General features: G+C 40.4%; 1 protein-coding gene across 1 annotated transcript in view; it reads right to left on the reverse strand.

The window, feature by feature from the left end:
• Window positions 1–916: 916 nt before the first annotated feature.
• The window catches only part of TMEM278 (transmembrane protein 278), a 133,536-nt gene continuing 111,285 nt past the window's right edge, over window positions 917–23,167 (reverse strand). The window contains exon 2 of the mRNA XM_089652557.1: window positions 917–10,420. Within this exon, the coding sequence (XP_089508683.1) occupies window positions 10,151–10,420 (270 nt within the window). The 3' untranslated portion in view covers window positions 917–10,150. The remainder of the gene's footprint in view (window positions 10,421–23,167) is intronic.

Raw genomic sequence — 23,167 nt, forward strand, 5'->3', positions numbered from 1 at the left:
AATGCACTATTTATCAATAAGTGTTTTACAGTGTTAAACCTTTCATCCATTTTCTAAATTGCCAAATTTGTAAATTTCAAAAGCCAATATGAAGGAATAGTAGTGGTTAAAAAAGCACTTGTGGGCAGGGGCGGACTGACAACTCGTGGGGCCCCGGGCAATAGGGGATCATGGGGCCCCTGTGTCCTCGCCCACACTCAAACCACACCCAAGAAAGTCTATGAAAGGAATTATTGGGGCCCCCTACTGACCCCGGGCCCTCGGGCAATGCCCAAGTGGCTGAATGGTCAGTCCGCCTCTGCATGTGGGTTAAACCAATAATTTCTTTTGTATAAGGTAGAGGGGCAGGGGGTGTGTCCTATGCCTACATACTTTTGCTCATAGTTGTCCCTCGTTCCCATCTCAGAAAATTGGGAGATATGGATACCCCCAAAAGGAAAATTATGTCAAAAGGGATGCAGACCCTGCAACTGTCCTGATTAAAACCCTGCAAGAGCATCAGCTGATTGATACTTATGAAATCACTCCCATTCACATCTATTTTGCACATGGCCACCGAGAACCAAATAGCTATTTATGTAGAATAACAAAAGGTAGGAAACTGCAGCAAAGTTTGTTAAAATCTCTGCAAGGTACATAGGTCACCCAGTGGGAATTGTTTTCTTCTCAACAAAAGTGGAGTTACTCGTTAAAAGTAGACGTTCCCTTTAGACACTGTTACAAAATCATATGAGTGAAAAGAACTAAGCCGTAATTTGAATTTCAATCACGTTCTAATCTTTATCACTTTGAAACAGATTGAGAGATAGACAGACAGACAGACAGACAGACAGACAGACAGACAGATAGATAGATAGATAGATAGATAGATAGATAGATAGATAGATAAGCCATGTAATAAACAGAGTGCAATGAGTGGTTTTAAACAAACTTTATTACATCACAATAAATACAGAATAGTCACACAATTGGACTGGATACATTGTTTAAAATTTCCATTGTAGCTAATAATATTTAATGCTACCTTGTAGGGCACCATATTATTGTAAGGTTGTATAAATTCTAAACAAACTAGATAAGATATTGTTTTTCCAGACAATGCCACATTGCATAATGGGCCAAAATCAAATGCATGGAAATCACTGTGCCTTTCCCCAGGATAAATCAGTGGATGAGGTTCTGTTCTACTTTCTGGATTCCAGTATAAGAATAGAATTAGAATAGCTCCTCATGCACACTTGACGTTTTGATAACGCTGGTAACATTAGCTGTGTAAAGTCACGTTAAAAAAGTGTTTTCTGCTTTTTGTTAGCATTATTGCATTAGTGTTTTGCAGCGTTTTGCTACATTTAGAGGCATTTCCCGTGTTTTTCCATATTTGCATTTGTTAGCATTTTTTTTTACCAAAAAATTGGGTTTTTTTGGTCAAAAAAAGTCCAAAAACTCTGGTTTGCGGCAGTTTAACATGTTTTACCGCGTTTTCCCATGTTTTCCAGTGTTAGAGCGTTTTTACAGCTAAAAAACTTCTCTAGAAAACAACTAGTCCTGGGTTTTTTTACAGTCAAAAAACATCCCATCCAAAAAATGTTGATTACAGTCTATGTATGCATGGACACATAGGATAACATGCTGGGGGGTTTACTAGCGGTAGAAAAAAAACGTCAAAAGCCAAAAACAGCCACTGTAAAAATGTCAAGTGTGCATGAGGACTTAAATAGCTGGTGAATAAAATATATTCAAAAGCAGCAGGTCCTCTTTAAGGAAACGCTTTGTTCCATATGCCCATCGCAAGTATGAAAAACATTAATATTTGTTAGCGATTTAGAATTGTGAATATTCTATTGATTAATTTAAGAAAAAATTCAGCAACCCGGGAGAGATTACAGGCATGACGGCATCACACTTGTTGCTCAATTCTTCGCAATGCATCTTGGATTGTGCTTGAGAAATACACAGCATATTGGTTGTGCCATGGGAGCAATATTTACTCACTATTATAAAAAAGAGGATCTGTGTTATATTATAAAAGTAGGTAGGTAATGATTTTTTAGTGGGTATTACAGAAATTTTGTAAAGAAGCAGTTGATACCCTTAGGACCTGTGTGTTGTGTCAGAACTGATTCTAGTGTAAATATGTTATGTAGATACTATTGTGCTTAGAGATATAAGGGATTGTGTCTATAGGTAGATGCTTTTCAGTTCATTATGTTTGCATTTGACATTAGTTTAGAATTCTTAGAGCACTCACTAATCATTATCAGGTGCAGTTGACCTCATTTAGGCTGCATTAGCCTACTTTGAGCTGGTTTTATATTCCCATGACTTGTATGAGAGGAGAAGCAGATCCTCCATATGGAAAAAAATAGTTTTCTCCACCCCAATCTATCCTACAAATGTAATACTACTACATGGTATGTAAGAGATGTCTTTTAAAGTAGACTTATGGCCTCCTATTAAAAACCTACCTGTTATTTCTGCCTGTGAAATTCACTTAATACAGCTTCTTGTGATGGGGTGGCAACAATGCTGCACTGCTCCTGAATTCAGAGCAGAGTTGCAACTCTTGTGTAGTCTGTGCCTGTTTGCATTACAGTGGAATGAGATGTAGTGGTGTATGGCTATTAGCATGGCCGGATCTATGGGGGTGCTGGGATGGGCTATGCCCCCCAGATTTTAGTTTCCCCCCCCCCCAAAGCTAACCCTAACCTGCCACTATACTGGCCTAATCTGATACTTTCCTGCCCTAGTTTGACACTGTACTGTACTTTCCTTGACTGACACTATACTGATCTCAGTTATACTTTGTGTGCGGAGTTCTGCTGCCTGTGCCCAGGCTGTGTACAGTGCAGGGATGGGAGGAGGAGCTCTGCCCCTGTCCTCTGCCCTGCCAGTAGTGACACATGTCCTCTGCCCCCTGACCTCTGATGCTCTGCCCCCCTGACATTTTTTACTGCACTCCCACATTGGACAGGCTAGATCCAGCCCTGGCAATTAGTATTGTCTTTGTAGATTCACAAGCCTGTAGGTTGTGTAGCAGGTGGCACCCTGCCAGAGTCTGAATAGAGGTTATGACCCGGAGGATTTCAAAGTCATCCGGGAGGGATGATATCTCCAGTCCTGGGTCCAGGTTTTGTGAACATCCAGCACACTAATCGGTCAGGTGTGTGTTGGGCTTTGAGGATGCATTCACACTTGAGTGATTTGTAGCTTGAAACTCGAAGTCCCCAAAAACATTCAAATTTAAAAACAATCAATTGTTCTCTATGGTGCCTGTTCACGCGATCAGGTGTGAATAGTAGGGTTGCCACCTCATCCCTTTAAAACTGAACACATATTAACTACACAGGTTCTGCTGCTGATCAAGGTGGTAAATAAAATCACTTAGTGCCTTATCTGCATTAAATTAGCCTCAGAACCTGTGAAATTAATATGTGTTCAGTTTTAAAGGGATGAGGTGGCAACCCTAGTGAAAAGGCACCATAGAGAACAATTGATTTTTTTAAGTTTGAGCATATTTGGAATTTCAAGCTTCAAGCTACAAATCGCTCAAGTGTGAATGCAACCTTAGTAGTTACCTGACCATGGTTCTGGCAGACAGTAGGTCATCGCCCAGGAATCAGGAGGGCTACACCTAGGAGAGAGGTGGGAGCCAGAGCAGCAAGGGGCTTCTGGATGTGTGCACAGAATTGTGTAGGAAGATGGTCTGTGGGAGACAGACAAAGGCCTAAAGTCTATGGCCACAGAAGCAGTGCAAGTGTAAGCCAAGGCTCCATGTGTATTTCTTTGTGAGACAGAAAAGCTTACAATGCCTGTGTGTGAAACCCTCTGATTTTGATTTATTGAAATTTATTTTAAATAAATTTGGCAAGAAAAGCTCTTAAAAAGAAGAAGAAAGCGAGTGGCTGAGCCCTCCATGGCAGAAGTTCCTCTCCCTGCACCCGCTGTCACTTTTCAAAAGCAATGTGGTTGTATGGGGCTCCTCCCACACAGCCAGAGTCACATTCACAGATTTCTGTGAATGAATAAACTACAAGTACCGTCTGCCACCACAGCCTTGTAGTTTCAAAGGGCTAGAGGAGGCTCATAAACACTCTCATAGTCCACTGATATGTACTCTGGCTTTGAAACTGAAAGTACTGAACGCTGAAGACATGTATGAAGGTGCCTGCATTGTGCCGGCATTGCACCTGTCATCTACTGATCGCAATGATTTTCAGGCTCCTGCAGGAAAAAAATATATTAGCATTTTGTCCTGCAAAAATATGTGCATTTATTACTTTTTTCTGCAAAGGTGAACTTATCCTTTAAATTTGAAATACATTTTACATGTAAATAGTAATCTTACCCAATCTTTGAGGGACAGCCCTGATCAGGCTGCATATTGGCTGTATTTTCCTGATAGTAGAGGTGCACTGCAGTCAGCCTCTTTTATCCAGCAATGTCTGATGATGTATAACAAGAGACTTTCAGTTGTGCAGTGAATATAAATACATCAGCTAACTCATTTCATTCATAATATGAAATTTGCATGCATACTTGTGAACGGTATAATTATCTCTTCTGGAAAGTCTTTGTATTATAGGTTTAATGTAAGTACTGCATTTTAATTTAATCATTACAAATCTGGTGTGGAAAACTAAAGACAGCCAGGCATGTCCGAGTCAACATTAAAGGTGTCTAATGTGTTATTTGACTTTAGTGAGCACCGTATTGCTCTGTGCTGGTAGCCATTTTAGATTTAGTGAGGCATATACATGACATTTGGCAGTGTCATTGCACAGGGAATCAGATGTTGACAAATTTCTCCATCCAACAAAACCATACTAGATACTAAATGCAGTGTAGAAACTTCAACAATTGAAACATTCTTTTCTCCATTATGAAAAGCTCCTTTACACAGTAAAAAACAGAACTGGCATTTATGTTTAAAGTTCTGATCTGCAGATTTCTATTTACTTTATTGGTGTAGTGTTGATGGCAGTTTTGAGGCTGCATTTCACCTGCTTTGCATTTATTGGGACAGCGCTGATCCTATGCAAAATGCAGTGTTTGCCAACGCCTGTCTATACAACTTACTTAGTACCACAAAATTATACTTGGTTCTGTATTCTCCAAAAGAGGGGGTACTAGGAGGCAGGTAGGGGATGGAACCAAGGAACAGTGCTCGAAGGTGGGTAGGGGGTGGAACCAAGGAACGGTGCTCGGAGGTGGGTAGGGGGAGGAACCAAGGAACTGTGCTCAGAGGTGGTTGGTGCAAAGACAAAGGGTGACTCTGAAAGGAGGAGTTCCTGCACCTATTTGCTGAGACAAAAAGCCATATATATATATATATATATATATATATATATACACATACGGCAAGAGAGAGAGAGTTTCATCAGTAAAAAGTGTACAAAGTCAACAGCCTGAGTAGAAAAGCCATGTGATAGCATGATAGCATGCTGTTTAGAATCACCCTTACTCTGTGTAGAAGCAGTGGTCTCTCTGCAGATATGACACCCCCCCTGTTTAGTCAGACCTAAAGCTCTGCAATCAGTAGAGCTTGTGCTCCTTGCTGATTAAAGAACTAGCAATGACACACTGCCCTAAGGTTTTACGGGTTGTAGTCCAGGTTAAAGCATGTTTCCTTTAAAGGCTAAGTTCACAATTACAGAAAAAATAATAAATGCACATATTTTTTCAGAAACAAGCAGGGACCTATAAGGCATTGTACCTGTGATTAGCAGTTTGAAAGCTGGAGGACATGTCAGGGGAATACAAGAGAGCTCATCAGCACCCCCACAGCCCATTGTAACCACAAGTCCATCTGCCGCAGTGGCAGATGTTACTTGTAGCTTATTCATTCACAGGAATCTGTGAACAAATGACGTAGCTGTGTTCCACCCTAAATATGGGTGGAATATGTAACATGTTTTAAATGTGAACTTAGCCTTTAAGGCTCAGTTGTCTTTTATAGAGATTCTTTAATGTCAGGCAGAAAATGGAAAACTCATTATCTAAATCACAATCTCTGCTGATTGACAAGGGGCTATTGCTTAAAATTTCTGTCTATCAGCAACAGGGCTGCACAGCATCGCTAAAACATCTGATCAATATGGGTTTCTGAGCAGGATTATCTTCTCTGTCGAATTGATAAAACTGTCCCAAGAAAATTTCTGTGCTCAAAGGTTTTTTTTTTTTTGGGTTGGCTTTTTAAAGCGTTAAATGGTAATGATCAGCAACTAGAGCAGAAATCTGTGAACTGCCGCGATTAACAACTTGCCATCTCAGTCTATTTTTGTGCTCTGGTGTGTCCTTGATGATATGCGAGGTGAATAGAAACAAGGAATCACTACCGCACTGTAGCACTGACCTGCTATTTTCAGGTTCAGAGTATTGAAGCAGTACATTTGTAGCTCAAGCTTTATTATGAATACGTTTCTTAGCTGTAAATAGCTGGCTGACCTGGGATCATCAGTGCATTTCCACTTTTATTGTTAGGCTTACAATGGTTTTTAAAGAAGAAAGGAATCTTGGCGTTGAGACTAATAGCTGAGTAACAGTATGTGAAAGATGATGGATCTGTCTTCCTAAAAATTTTTTTCGATACGTACTATTATCACACCTAAGTGCATTCTTCGGTCTGACAAGGAAAAGCTTTTGAAACTCTAAATCCACAATTACAGTACATATCTTCAGATTATTTTCTGCATCCCAGTGGAATTACCTTGGATCCTAGACCAAGGCTGTATATGGGGCATTGACTTTTGCCCAAGTTGAGATTAAAGTGAGCCCAATTTTCCCAATCAGAGCAAAGCAACAGGTTTACTTTCAAGTATATCATCACCTTCTTTCTGCTTTTCCGCTTCCCTATCAGGAGCAAAGAGATGTAAGATTTGAGTTGCTCTACTCTGCCTATTCCTAAATGGCAGTGACAATCTTCTAGGCTTCTGGTGGCTGACTGAAGAATTAGGGGAGACCAGGGATGATTTATGCAAACCTGTTGGTGGAAATTGTAGGCATATCCAAGACATGATCCCAATCAATAGCCTACGGCTTAGCATCCTTTTCCACATTAAAGCGGTAGTAAACCACAAAAAAGAAAACAAAAAAATCCCCTTACATACAAGTTTAGAGCATAATGTGCTAGTATGCATCGCATACTAACACATTATGAAAGACTTACCTGAAAACAAAGCACTCCAGCAGAACGCTGTCACGGAATCCTGCGGCTTCCATCTTCACCCGTTTTCCTTCTGGGTTCGCGGGCTGTGGTCAATTTACTGACTGAGCTGCGATTACATCACCGGCGCTGTTAAAGTAAATATCTCCTAAACGGTGCACATTTAGGAGATATTTACTGTACCTACAGATAAACCTTATTATAGGCTTACCTGTCAGTAAAAAATAAAAAAGTCTTTACTACCAGTTTAAGCTTTAACTTACCAACATTAGATAACTAACATGCCAGTGGACAAAATCATGCCAACGTCATACAGTTTTTGCACTTATAGCTGTAATGATAATGGCAAGTTTAACGCATTCATATTATTTTAATATATAAACAGTAAACTGGACTTCCAGTGTGATCACTGTTCCTGTCTTTCAAGGTTTAGTTGCATTATGTATGGCTTGTAGGGTGTTAATACCAGCTTCACGCATGCTTCTGAATTATCTGTTGTAAGGTGGCTTTGAGATGGACTTAACACTCTCTTCAGGTGTAATAAAAATATGTTCACACATATATGTGGATACAAATGCAGAGATGCTAAAGTCACTTTCTTCAAACATAAGAATTTGCTTAGCAAACTCAACACATTGCAGGTTAGCTAATGTTTAACTCCTTGGCGCTAGCCATACGCATATACGAGGCCACTCAGCAGGTGGGCCTTAATGCAGAGCGAGCACATATATGCGGTCCTGTATGAAGCACTTACTGTGCTTAGAGCATGCTCCCAGCACAGTAGCCGGCCGGGATTTAGTAAACTCCCATTGCATACTTGCCTTCGGAAGCTTTCCAATCATGTGACCACTGCGACAACCAATCACAGCAGTCATATGACCCTAATGTCCGCCTCTGTCCCCCGATAACTAGAAGCTCTTAAAGGGCCAGGAGGCACCGGTGCAAAAGTGTTAATAGAGTTTACTACAGTTATGTTTAATGAGGAAATATCATTTTGTAGACATGTGACTATCGATCTTTTGGGTCACACTGAAAATAGCTTGGAATGCCCACCATGACATCCATGACTTAGGTTGCTTTCCCCTGTGGTAGCCTGTCTATGGAGCCCAGAGTTTTCTGAAAATTTGGAGGCATCTTAGAGGATTCCTTTTCATTGATGCTAATCAAAAAGTAGAATGTTACAGTAACCCCAACTTTTCCTTAATTTTCCATCTCTCCTAAAGAATGTTTGGTCTAGGGACTATTACATTTTCCAAAAGGAATGAAGTCCTGAGACCAACCTGCTCTAAATGTGAACATTATGGCTATCTGGCTATTCCTGCTTTATCATAGCTGTGGTTCAAGTTTCTTATGTTACTTTGCTTCCCCCTGACACATCCCTTAGGTTATGACTGTTATCACATAATTAGCCTTGTGTAGGCACAGTCTAATTTTATCCAGATAATATATATATGAATATATATATATATATATATATATATATACACACACACACACCTACTGTTGTAGCAGGAAGGGGTACAGAAAAATCAGATGATAGGCTCAAATCACTAGGCTATAACATGTTGTTTGCCATAGCAATTGTTATTTTCAGCCATGGACTGTTATTTTCAGCATTTATAGTCTTTCTTTGCTGAAAATAATGATCATTATGGAAAATAATGATCATTAAAGCTTAGTGAATTGAGCCTAATGTCTTCAAGTTTATCTGCATATAGTGGTTCCCAGTAGCGGTGGTTTCATGGTTATGAACAGATATTAGGAATCTACAGAATCCATTCAAGCTATAAAAATCAGTATTTGCTATAATGGCTAAAAATAACACTCCCAAGCCAAATATAACAAATGTTACAGAACACACTTTAGAGAATTTAGAGAATTGAGTCTTATGTGCATCTAATTAAGTTGGTTCCAAAAATGTTGCAGGTTAATCCATAATGCAGTTGAAATTGCTTATGTATTTGTTGATAATCAAAACTAAAAACAATCTCCAGTATTTACTTTAAAATTGAACTCCAGAAAACTTGCAAGGGTTAATTGCTCATTTAGGTCTAGAGGACTTGTTAAAGTAGATTTTCTTACTCATCCTTCACTCCTCTAGAGCAGTCCTCGCAATGTCTGCTCCCCCCTATTCCAGGCGGTAATGGTTCCTGATGTCATCAAGTCCTGCATTGGATGTGAGGACGCCAAGGGACAGACCATCATTGTCTGCTGGGTAGAGGAGGATCAGGTAAGTAAAAGTGCTTTTTGCTGCCCCCAGACTAGATGAGCAGTTAACCCTTTCAATGCAGGCACAGCCCCACTACAAGTGAGAATTTTCAGTTCCCTGAAGTTGAGCTTTAGGATCACAAAATCTTTCAACAGTCTAAGCAGACCATGAACACTTTGTGAGTGCTGGTATCTGGCCTTAAGTATTATTTTAAATGTTTGCTCTTGATGGGGGTACTCAGCAATTAGTTGACACACCTGCTCACAATCAACATGGTTTTTAAGTTTGTTTAGGATATTGATTTAGAATATTGAATCTCAAGTCTAGCAAATTAGTTAACAAGTTAAAGTAAATTAATACAGGTAGAAAAATTAAAGCTGCTTCAGAGTGTCAGAACCCCCATTTGCATGCTTGTTTCAGATCATTTACTCAGAAAGCAATGAAGCCCCTGGGCAGCCAAGGAACCATCATTTTCAGAAATACTTAGCAATGGCAGCTTAATATGGGTTTCCTTTAAAGGGAATATAGTGGCACTGTTTGGTCCCTAACTGTTTGCCTGACTCTGTTCTAGCAGTTCATATATTTTACAACAAGTCATCACAAGATATTATATCACACATATGTCACCAGCCAGGGGAAGCAAAATGTCTTTCAGATATATTAACTGGGATGCCAGTAGACTCAAGTTCATTTGATGCTTTTTAATTTAGGATGCAGCTTGTGATGGCACTTCCGCATGGACGTCAAATAAAAGCTCCTCAGAACAGTCCTAGATTTTTCTATACCCAGGCCTTCACATGATTATTCCATTCCCTGACACAGCTACATATGCCTCCTTCATCATACCACCTCCACCGCACCCCTTTGTAGAGAGCTCGTGTGTAAGGCTGGAAAAGCATGAAGAGGCGTAAGCGACGTGCCAGACCGCAGTACACCGCCATGGCCAAGACAATGAGAGGGGACATCATGACGAAACCCAAGATTATGAGTGCAGAGGAGCTGTTGTCATCTAGTAAGGTCCTGCAATATGAGGCATCCGAGTGAAGGACCTGTAGAAAAAAGAACATACATAATCTAATTAGAACCATTTTATCTGTAGGTGCCAGCTGTTGGGAACATAGCGTTTACAATGGCCTTCACACTTGCAAATAGGGCAATTAGTGATTACATGAGGGAGACCCTGCGGGGTTCCCTACTATTAACCTGTGAGTGGGACGCCCCATTTAAAACAATGGGAGACCGATCATTTCTACAGCTATTTTCAGCCGGTTGCATGTAATACCTCAAGCAGCGTACCTGCGAATCAGCAGCCCTGAACGCAAACTAGGGCCAATCATTCACAGTTAATGACTACTAAGGATACTACCTGTGATTAGAGGAACTGAATTTATTCTCTCTTGAGAAGAGAAGATTAAGGGGGGATATGATATGATCAACATGTATAAATACATCAGTGGTCCATATAGTGCACTCGGTGTAGAGCTATTCATCCTGAGGTCATCACAGAGGACAAGGGGGCACTCTTTACGTCTGGAAGAAAATACATTTCATCTCCAAACATGGAAAGGTTTCTTCACAGTGAGAGCTGTGAAAATGTGGAATAGACTCCCTCAAGAGTTGGTTCTGGCCAGCTCAGTGAATTGCTTTAAAAAAGGCCTGGATAGTTTCTTAGATACACAGAATATAACTGGATACTAACATTTATAGGTAAAGTTGATCCAGGGAATATCCAATTATTGCCCCTCGGGGGATCAGGGAGGAATTTTTTTTCCCTGCAGGAGCAAATTGGATCATGCTTTGCTGGGTTTTTTTGCCTTCCTTTTGATCAACTGGGGGTATAGGATTATAACTTTTTTTTTTTCTTAATGTTTGAACTGGATGGACTTTTTTTGGCCAGACTAACTATGTAACTATGTAACCACCACTTCAGCAATTGCATGCAAGTGGCTGCAAGACTTCCATTTGGGTTTTAAAAGAAATCTAAACCCATGAACAAATATTTAATATACTGTAGCGTATCAGTCATTAGATATGGTGGCTGCAATCGTTTACTTTCCTCAGGCTGTTTTCCTTTCTCTTCACTTCATACTCCTGTGAATCACATACTTCCTTTTCTAGCGTGGCAATTCTCATGGATTTCACTGTAGCTATAGGCTGCTTTCCTAATTTGGACTGCAAACATGTCTTCATTTCTTCATTTCCAATTTTGGTTGGGTGTGGGGGTTAATTTGTAGTTTACAGAAGATAGCTTGAAGAAAAAAAGTCAACCGGTATTTGTTTTTGAAAAAAAAAATGTAGCCAGTAGCCAACACCACATCTAATGGCCATTAAACTGCAATAAACTATGGCTTTTGTTTTTGGGCTTAGATATCTTTTAAGGTAAATCAGGTGAACTTCCTTATGTTAGCTCAGGTTCACTTAGTAGCTCACCCAAGTATCCATTCTTGGAGACCAAATAACAAAGTTCAAAATAGTGTGACAGTACCTTTGTTTACTTTGACCTTTAGTTAAACTATGGGCCAACATTATTTCTAGTAGCAATACATACAATGAAATGCTGGGGAGGTGGAGGATGCATTACCATTACCAGCAAAAACGTTCATTCAAAGTAAGTGGTTTGTCTGTCACCTTTCTTCAGACTTTATTAGGCTTGTTCCTCTTTCTGTCATACATCCCCACATTTTAAACAATGATCTGGCACACTGTGGAATTTTATCACTGGGAAATCATATACCATATATTTTATTTCTTTGTGTTGTTTGAGAACAATACAAAAATTTCCAGTAATTAAACTGATAATAATCTGCCACCGAGGAGCAGACAGTCTGAGAATAGCTTGTTTGTAGTAGTTCAAAAGAGATGACCTTTGAAAAGCACTTACTGGCTTAGATATTAAACCTTTGCTGGATGTGTAATTTCTCGCATGGCTGCCTGCAAAACATGTTTAGCTATTGCCTCCCCTATGCCTCAGAGTCATCACTCCCATCTGCTGACCTTGGGAGATTACCTGAACAAGTGCTACTACTGTACCAAGGTTCATTCTTATCACACCACAATTCCAAACTCATTAAAACATCATCTGATTGCAAATTTAGTGTGTGGTCTAAAAAACGCATAGTGAGAACAGTAGAATGCCATTCAGCATTTTTATAGCACATTTGATTTGGTAATTAAAGCAACAAGCAGTCAGAATTTTGGTTTCATAAACTATTTAAAAAAAAGTCACCTTCACAAGTCTGCAAACATCTACATGGTATTCCGCTTTACTGATTCTGGGCGGCATAATCAGTATGCTTCTCATTAATTTGAACCCTATGCACACAGTTAAAGCAGAACATCACCCTCTCAATCAACATGGACTAATTTTAATCCTTATGCTGCTAGCATTTGTAAATCGATAGGAAAGTATCATATTTCCTTGTTTAAAAATGTTTTTTTTTTCATTTCTTTAGTTACTTCCTGGTTCCCATGCATAGCAAATTATGTCAATGCAGTCAATGCCTGAGCCAAGGACAGATGGATTCCAGGAAGTAAGTGCTACATGAATCATCTGCCCTTACTGAAGATGGCCACTGCCAGAAATGCCAGGGGGTCTTTTTCAAAATGATTTCTCAGTAAAATAAAGCCTGGAGGCATGGATGAATGGGGGAGATTGCTTTGAATATTAAAAATGAATTAAATAGCATTTTTGGTTTGTGGTGCAGTTCCACCTTAATGACAGTTCAAATACACATTACCTGTTGAAGCTTCCATCCAACCAGGGGCGGACTGACCATTCGAGCAATCAGGCACTGCCCATGGGCCCGGGATCAGTAGGGGGCCCCATGAGATGCTCCTGGTACCTTTCATTGGCTTTTTCATAGGTTTTTTTGGGTGTGAGCGAGGACACAGGGGCCCCATGGTCCCCTATTGCCCCTATTGCCTGGGGGCCCCATGAGTTGTCAGTTCGCCCCTGCTTCCAACCCCTCGATGTGAGTTACATGCCTCAATACCTACCTTTAGCCCAGATCCAATGATGTTGCCTGGTGCCCTAGGCATTGCTATGGCTCAGGCATGCTAAGTGCTTTCCCCATTTGTTCCTTTGGCTGGAACCATACTCCTCTGGGTGGCTGGGGATAGCGTGAGTGCAGCCTGCATCACAGAAATGTATGGAGCGAGTGCTGCACATGGTGAGGATACTGCTGGGATTTTCTGTTTGTGCAAAGGCTGTGAGATGTCAAGCAGGGCCACACAATGAAGGTTTCTCAAATGGAGTTGAGAGAAAATATTTAGGTGTGTGTGTGTGGGGCAGCTTCATTAAAAGTGAAGTTGTCCTTTAAAGTGAACCTATACATTGCTCAAGCAGGACAACAAAACAGGTTCCCTTCAATACACATCTTTCCTAAGGACTTACTCGCCTTCTCTTTGTTCCTCCACTTCTTTATTTAATCACGTAAAGCAAAGAGAAATACTAAGTACTTCTGAGTATGGAAAGCAGCCAATCATTAGGCATCACTGCTGTCACGTGGGTGGGGACAGAATTCCTAGCCTCGTGAGAGTTCTGTCCAGAGCTTACACAGGGTTTTCTCTCTTTGCTCCAGTGGGTGGAGGGAGTGGCAGCAGAATGAAAGGAAGGAACGCGAACACCGCATATAGGGTGACATTTTACGGAACATACTGCATTATTGCATTGTTACACTTCTCACTGTTTTTTCATATACACATTCTTTACCCCTACAGCCTGGTTTCCGCCCACAACACTCCACTGAAAATGCGCACCTAAAACTCACTAATGACCTACTAACTGCTAAAACCAACTGCTATTACTCCATACTCTTAGACTTTTCTGCCGCCTTTGATACAGTTGACCAACTCTACTTCTTTGGCCTCCAAGACTCTGCTCTTTCCTGGCTCATCTCCTACCTATTTCAGCACACCTTCGGAGGTACATGCAATTCTATATCCTCTACTCCTCTTTCTGTTGGGCCCCTCTGTCCTTTGGACCATCCTATTCTCTCTCTAAACACCTTTTTCCTGGTTCAGTTGATAACCTCCCTTGGCCTCAAATACAATCACTGGCTAAATCTTGCTGCCTTAACCTCCACAACATTTCCAGAATTCACTTTCTTAACTAACTGTAGCACAGACTCAATAATTGGTCCCACTGGTAAACCTAGGCCCCGACCCTTTAATGGTACATTGAGCCAGGCACAAGGTATTTTCATCTAGGGGTGTTAAATCTCATTCAGTTCTCAGACAGTGACCAGGCAAAAGTTGTTCTTTTTTTGTTGTTTTATTTGTTTGGTGGAACTGGGACAGGGATTGGGAAAAGCTTTGGGATGCCTGGAACTAGAGAACTTGGCTGAGGACACTATCTTGAAACAGATGAACGACACAAAGCAGAGTTTCTTCCACAAAAAGGGTAGCAACAGTTTTTAGTTCTTCCTCTAAAGCACACCCCTGGCAGCTAGGTCTGGAACAGTCCCTCTATCCCAGTGGTTCTCAACCTTCCTAATGCAGTGACCCTTTAATACAGTTCCTCATGTTGTGGTGACCCCCAACCATAAAATTATTTTCGGTGCTACTTCATAACTGTAATTTTGCTACTATTATGAATCGTAAGGTAAATATCTGATATGTAGGATGTATTTTCATTGTTACAAATTGAACATAATTAAAGCATAGCGATTAATCACAAAAACAATTGTAATTATAAATCATGAAGTGTCGTTTTACTTCCAATACTGCTTCTTTCAATACAGTAGCTGCTTTTAACAGAGTAGCTCCTTTCAACACAGCAGCTGCTTTCTACACAGTAGCTGCTCTTTACACATGTAAAGAGCATGCTCTTTACATGTGTGACTGGTCCACATAAGTACATTTTGGCTCCAACCCTGTCACATACACCTGTATTTGTACAGGGTGTATGTGATGGGGTTGGCGCAATGATGTCATCATGCTGGGTACTTGTATGTGGGCGTATCTGCATTTGGGCGGACCCGCCTAGAGACGGATAGAGGAGTGGTGTCTCGGTTCCTAAGACCATCGGAAATATGTGTTTTCCAGTGGTCTTAGGCGACCCCTGTGAAAGGGTCGTTCGACCCCCAAAGGGGTCGCAATCCACAGTTGCTCTATCCAGAAGGGGTGGACAAGCAACAGTCACTCTCTCAGATCTCTCTGTGGCACACTCATTGTGATCCATGCAGACTGAAGGCCTCCTTCACTTCAGCTGCCTCTGACACAAGATATCCCAGAAAGATCCTCTCCAGATGTTGCTCTGATGTTCCTGCAACTTTAGAGGATAACTCTTCCTCGGTGAGTTAGAGTCATCTGGAACTCCTTTAGGCCTCATCTAAGCCTTAGAAGGTTTGACAGCACTTACAGGCTGGGTCAATCCCCAGCCAGCAAAGGACCATGCTATTCTCTGCTCTCACTCTTATATACCACTCTCAGCTCCCTGCTGGTCACTCTTCTTGACCAGAGATTAACTGAGTCTGTATTTAGGGCCAGTTCAGACTCTGCCCTCTCCTGCTCACTATGTTCCCAAAGAGTTCTGGAAAGATGGGAAGATAGGCAAGCCTGCAGCTGCAGAGTTGGCAAAACACAATTATGTATTCACTGCTAACAGCAGAGCCAAAAAGCTAAATCTGCCTAACTTCTAGCACCTAAACTAGGAGGGTGCTACATAACACCACAAAACAACTTATTCACTCCTTGGTTATCTCCCGCCTTGACTACTGCAACTCCCTTCTGATTGGCCTACCTTTACACAGGCTATCCCTCGTTCAGTCTTTCATGAATAGTGACTCTAGACTTAAACGTTTTACTAACCAATGCATGGCTGCTAACCAAAAGGACATTGGTGTAGGTCTATACCCTCTTTTTGGGATCTCTACTACTTGGTGCTTTAAGTGCATCCTTTGGGAGGGTAGCCTACCCAAGAGTAGAGATATATGATGGCACAAAGTGGGGAGCTAAAAGATGGCTATATTATTTATAAAAAGAAGCCGAGAATCCAATGTTCCCGGGGGGGGGGGGGGGGTTTAATGAGGTTTTATATGTTCTGGGGCCAACACAAATTCCTCCTGTGTGATTGGGTGTTCCATGGCCTCTCGCATGTCTGATGACAGGCATACCCGAAGATTGTAGATAATGAGCTATTTTGTTGAGTTTTTCTTGTGAGGTTGCTTGAGGTCCAGAGGAAGATAGCTTACAGTATACAAGTTTTCATAGTATGCGAGAAAGGTTGTGGCTATCATGTGTGAGGAATGAACTTTCTGACCCTGTTTAGTCTCTATCAATGGGATGTAGGACCGCAGCCTCTTTTTCTTGCTAAGAACTTACTAAGTTTGTTACTAAACTCATACCAAAAAACCCCACTTTTGTTTGCTGAGGTTATGTAGGGATATACCATGCAGACATGTTTGCAAAACATGAAGTTCCACAGCAACCGATTAGGCAAGGGTCTGTTTGTGTACAACTTGTGTGCTAGAATGGGGTGAGTATGTTAATTTTTATTTTATTGGCAATTTAATTTGTATTTTTCATCTAGAGATGGAATTGGGTTTCCATAGTGTACTGCATTAATAATTAGATTAATAAATCAGTTTTAAAATAATCTATCAACTTGGTTTAGGGAAACCAAATAAATCAGTATCCTTTGAAGAGAAGCCAGCCAGGTTTTAAAACAGCAGAGCATTTACACCAACCGTGGCCGGCAGAAGCAGCACTCTTAAATATACTTGTTTTTTTCCTGCAGCTACAAATCTGTAATGTCTCTAGATGTTGATATCCACTTTAATTTTCCTCAGTCAGGGGTGGAGGTGGGGGGAATCATCTATCATCGAGAACATGAATATAAAAGTTAATTACTCCTCTAATCTGAAAAATGTCACAGCTGTCATTATTATGTACTGTCAGTGGCACAACTAATGTTTCACTTTCTAATATTGCTTGGACAGCAGCGAGCACTTGATGGCCATGAACCCAGGAGTAATTAAATCATAACACAAGGACAAAAAAAAACAAAAACAGAAAAAAAATTTGGACAAGTGAACCTCTTTGCTAAAGAAGCATATTTCACATTTTTATTGCCACTTGACAACAGTCCCGACCTTTCAGAAATACACTCCAGCCCCAGTTGACCTGCATGTGAATTAAAGAGGAGCTCCAGTCTCCTGTGTAAAAATTAAAAGTCAGCAGCTACAAAAACTTTCTTTACCAGGAGCAGGGGAGGAGGCCTAAAAGCTGAGCTTCCTCTCCTTTAAGTTAGTCAATGCTGATGCACTTGTAATCTGATTTCAGGCCCCTTTGGCCTTTATAAAATTAAAGGAAAATTTGTTTTAATACTTATTTTAAAATAATTAATCAGCACACCCCTTATGAATACATGCATAGCACGAAACGTGGAGCACACCCCTTATGAATACGTGCTTAGCACGAAACGTGGAGCACACCCCTTATGAATACGTGCTTAGCACGAAACGCATCAAGGAGGAGCCATACGCAGTGATGTCACACCGCCGAGACCACGAGGAGGTCCGGCGGCCATCTTTTGGATTCTCAGATGGTCAGTGTGTTATGTTTTTCTGCTTACTTTATTGAAATAAACGAGTACCATTTAAAAACATACAACACTATGGGCATCCTTCTTTCTGGCTCTATATGAGCCAGCACCATCACACAGCCCATTCTGGAGGACGGCTGAGTGGCAGATGACCCAGGGGAAGTGAGGTTTTATGACCAGACCTGGCTGTACATATCCTTAAGGGGACCTCCGGCTGATATTATACATACAAATGCGTACTCTGATTGCGCATCTGGTGAGTGCGTAATCCTAACATATTCACAGCACACTACCTGGATGGTTACCTTTTGGAGCACTTATTTGAGACCAAGTCGGATCTTCACCATTTATCTGTGGACACTTGTGCAATATTAATTGATACATAGATTCATTAGCACCATTGTGTGCTCACCATTATCACTTTATAAGCACCTTAATTGTGATTATTTGCACTTTATTTGCACTTTGCCACTTATGATTCGTTCAATATTTATTATCATTTTTGTGTAATGTACATTATTGTGACAACTTTGATGTTCTAGCGCTGCACCTACATATTGTGATGAAGATTTTATGCTGATTAAAAATAAAAAAAATCAGTTTTAAACTTTCAAATATAATGACAACACTTACCAAAAACCATTGGCTGCAGACCTCTAGACAGAGCTAACTAAATATTTTAAATATATGTATTTAAAGTGCATTAACAGCCAAATGATGTGTTTCATTCTGTTCAGCAGGAATTGTGATTCACACACCCCTGTCACACTACACAACCAGATATGTGACAACTATTTTTCCTAGTTCAGCATGGCATCTAGCTATATTATCTACCTATTTCCAGTCTGCTCTCTGGGCAATTATTGAGCATCACCGCAGTTCAAAGAGCAAATAGATACCCCAGGAAACTATAGAGCTGAATCAGAAGATTGTGTAGTCATCTCGCTGTCTATGCAGCAATAGGTGAATCTCAAGACTGGTTAAGCAGAACTATAAACACAGATGTCTATAGACTCCTGGCCCCTTTTTGCTAAATCTTGAGAGTCTTATTTTAATTGAAGTCAATCTCTCAGATACAGGGTGATGATATATTAGTGTCTAATAATCTCCAACTTCTCAAAAGTAACATTTTTTTTTATTATTATTATGTTGGGATTGGGAATAAGTCCGCTGCCTCTGCAAATAACCATAGCCTTTCCTCCAGGCTGCCTGCATCACATGCGGTTTGTAATGTCTCCATAGATTCCAGATGACTGGGCTTTGTATGATTCGAGTGACACAAATACCATCTCCATCGTCTGACCATGGAATCAGAATTGTACATGCTGTATTTTAGTCATTACATCTAAAAGCACAGGAGATAAAAGCACCTGGGAAGCTGAAAGCGGGTTGTGTCTGGAACGTGTGCACAGACTGCCTAATCTGATCAGTATCAACAGCTGAGGTCAGGGCTCCTTGCTGTTTAACTAGTTGTGAAAGTGCGGGTTTTAGTTTCTTGTTTCTACTTTGTTCATTCTGGAGTAAGTACCTCTATAAGGCTAGGTTCCCACCTATGTAGTTTGCATTTGACCCGTTTCTGCATTGCGTTTTGTGTTGCATTTTGCACCTGTTTTTGACACGTTTTTCATGCGTTTTGAGTTTTTTTTTCTTGTTGCTAGGCAGATTTCAAATGCAAAACACCTAAAAAATGAGTAGAGAACACGCCAAAAACTCACTACATGCTTTTCTGCAGCGTTTCCATTGAAGTCTATAGATCCAAAAGCGCAACTTTTTGTGTTAAAAAAAGTCCCTGACCCTTTCCAAAAAACGCACCAGGTGAAAACATGGAGATGTCCCATAGTAAATCATGTTAAATGGACTGTAATGCGTTTCTGTGAAACGCTGCAGAAACCGCTTAGGTGTGAACCTTGGGTTAGTCCTCATTGGGCGTATATTCAAAACAAAATGGTGTAGCGCTATCCAAAAAATTCTATAACTTCATCCACATATATGAATCATAATAAACAGTAACTCAGTAATGGTTAAAACAAGTGAAAATATTGAAGCACACATATGTAGTACTACAGAACTAAAGAAACCAAAAAGAAAAAAAGCCACGGACTGACCAGGAAAAATTTTCAGTGTGATATAGTGTACAATGGAAATGTGGATAAAAACCTCCCTTAATATCATAAGGTGTAAATGTGCTCCCAGATGTCTGAAAGTGACATCCAATAATGCCTTATAAAGACTAGTGCAAAATGATACTGAGAAGCAATCGAGAAGAGTGCTGACCGAGGGAAAAGGTCAGTGATAGCAACACAATAGATAGTGAATGGTTGCAAGCCGTCCTAAATGCGGAAAGCTAAAAGTGATAAAAGTGAACTCCCAGATGCCCAAAAGATGGCATCAACATATGTCACCCTAATACCTAAATGCACAAACCAATGTGCAATAACACTATCCATGGGACCAAAAGGGTCCTAAAATATTTCCCATAAATAATAATTAAGTGATACAAAAGTGGACTTCATATACAAGTAAACTACTGGAACAAAAAACGTGCCCCACAAAAATGACCTCCAATCTGATCAATCCCATACGTGGGAGAAAACCATGAATAATATAGGCACCTTGGGGTTTATTTACTAAAGCTGGAGAGTCCAAAATCAGACTCCCTTCTGCATAGAAACCAATCAGCTTCTAACCTCAGCTTGTTCAATGAAGCTTTGGCAATGAAACCTGGAAGCTGATTGGTTTCTATGCAGAAGTGAGTCTGATTTTGCACTCTCCAGCTTTAGTAAATAAACCCCCTTGTGTCTAAGGTGTGCAAATATAATCCCCAAAAACAACCAATCTCAAAAAATACAGTAACAATAGTGACAATGACCACAAATAAAGTCCACGTAAAGAACAAGTCCTATAATTGTGGAACATATGCAGATACTACAGAGCTACTGCATTTGAAGTGTTTTTCAGCAGTAAAAATGCTCTAATGCTAAAAACCGTGGCTATCCAACGCCAATGCAAAAATGCTAAAAATAGTGACAAAACTCTTGTTTTGTGCACAGCACAGCCAATCAAAGCAGTGTGCTGACAGTGAAGCACATGGACACAACCCCATAGTAAATCACTCCCAACACACAGTTAACCCTTTGATAGTCCCTCATGTTAACCCCTTCCTGCCCAGTGCCATTAGTACAGTGTTAGTGTTTTTTCTAGCATTGACCACTGTATTGGTGTCACTGGGGATGTCAGTTCCCCTCACTGTCAGAATGCCCGCCGCAGTCCCGCTATAAGTCACCGATCGCCGCCATTACTAGTAAAAATAAATAAATAAATCCCAGTATATATACCTCTATTTGTAAATGCTATAACTTTCATGTAAACCAATTAATTTACACGTATTGGGATTTTTTTTTTAGCAAAGACGTGTGGCCTAAATTTATGATGAAATTTGATTTTTTAAAATTTTTTTACTTGAAGTTTAATAGAAAAAAATCAAAAATATTGCTTTTTTTATCAAAACTGTCAGTCTTTTTTATATAGCACAAAAAATAAAAACCCACACAGGCAATCAAATACCACCGAAAGAAAGCTCAATTCGTGGGAAAAAAGGACGTAAATTTCATTTGGGTGCAGCATTGCACGACCGTGCAATTGTCAGTTAAACCCTTCGCGCCGGTGTCTTTAAGGGTTTCAGAAGCCCGGAGGTGGGGCGGGGTTTAGGGTCATGTGACCGCCGTGACACGCCGTCATGGCGGTCACATGATCGGGAAAGATCCCAATCGAAAGAGGAGATCGGGACCTTTCCGTGAGTACCGGACATGTGTGCTGGCAGTGTGCAGGGCGCGCGCTCTCAGCACATATGTTCTTTTTTAATAGAACGCAAATGTGCGGCCGCTCGGCGTCTAGGCCCAGACACCGGGAGGCCGCACATTTGCGCGAAGAGGTTAAAGTAACACAGCACCGTAACGCAAAAAATGACCTGGTCAGGAAGGGGGGTAAATCCTCTGGAGGGCAAGTGGTTAAACAATGAAAAAATTACTGCCCCTTTAAAAATGGTACTTTTTGAATTTTTTTTAATTCATGTCCCCATACATAGGTACATAGTTAGTTTGGCTGAAAAAAAGACAAAAGTCCATCCAGTTCAACCATTAAAAAAAGAAAAAAAAATTATAATCCTATATCCACAGTTGATCCGTACCCCTTTTATGGCCAAAAACTTGCATATAAGCCTTCAAAATGGGCACTTTTGAATATACAAGTTCAAGCCCCATAGTCTTGCATGAAGTTCGAAGTTCACTTTCAAACATTCATTAGGTTCGAATGTTCGACCGAGAACTGAACAAGGGGGTGTTTGGCCCATCACTAGTGGTTAGACCTGAGCACTGTCACATGGGAGGAGGACACATGCTCCCCCATCCCGTAAGCACAAGGTATTTTGAGCTAGAAGGCCTGAATGAGCAAAGTGAAAATGCCTTTTTAAGCAAAAAGTACACAGACAAAGGACACACTGCCAGTTACACAAATCATGGAAAATTATTATGCAAAAATAATATGGGTTAAGTCTACATTAGATTTTTTTTACTGCTTATTTTCCTTATGCTGGTTTGTAAAAATAACAAATGCAATTATTCAGAGATTGGAGGAAAGATTTGTAGCATGTAGATGTAGTACATCACTTTGGTAGTTAAATAGTAGTGCAATTTTTTTCGAAGAGGACTGAACAGCAGATCAAAAAGAGGGACAACTGAGGAGAGAAGAGAGACAGTGAGATGGTTACAAAAGAAGTGTGTTACAGGATTATCAGTGATCTGAGTGCGCGGTATGACAAAGATGCAGCCTGCAGTCTCTGTATCAAGAGGAGAACACAAAACATGTGTTGCTCACTTGCAGTCAAAGTTTAATGTGTTAAACCAAAATGGATCACATTATACAGATAATTACTTTCCTTATAGTGGCAGCGCAAGGAAAAATGCATCAATATGTATTAGAGAATTACCATTACTATAGGATGCTAAAGAGAGAAAGGGAATGTTACAATAAACACAAAACTGAACAAAAATAGCATAAACAAAGTATGACTAACCTAAGGAAAGCACAAAACACATGTTGCTCACTTGCATTCTGAGTTTAATGCAAGCTTGTTGGTATTAGTCTCCTGAAGTCACACTACAAATCATTAGAGCTCCCTTTAGCTACAGCCTAGTAATAGCATTACTGGGAGGTTTATTCATTTATTTGCTATAGGTGAAATTCTTAAAACAAG

This window comes from Staurois parvus, unplaced genomic scaffold (genome assembly GCF_062004578.1).
Source record: "Staurois parvus isolate SC_StPar_1 unplaced genomic scaffold, SC_StPar_1.0 ptg000686l, whole genome shotgun sequence".
NCBI classification, from domain to species: domain Eukaryota; kingdom Metazoa; phylum Chordata; class Amphibia; order Anura; family Ranidae; genus Staurois; species Staurois parvus.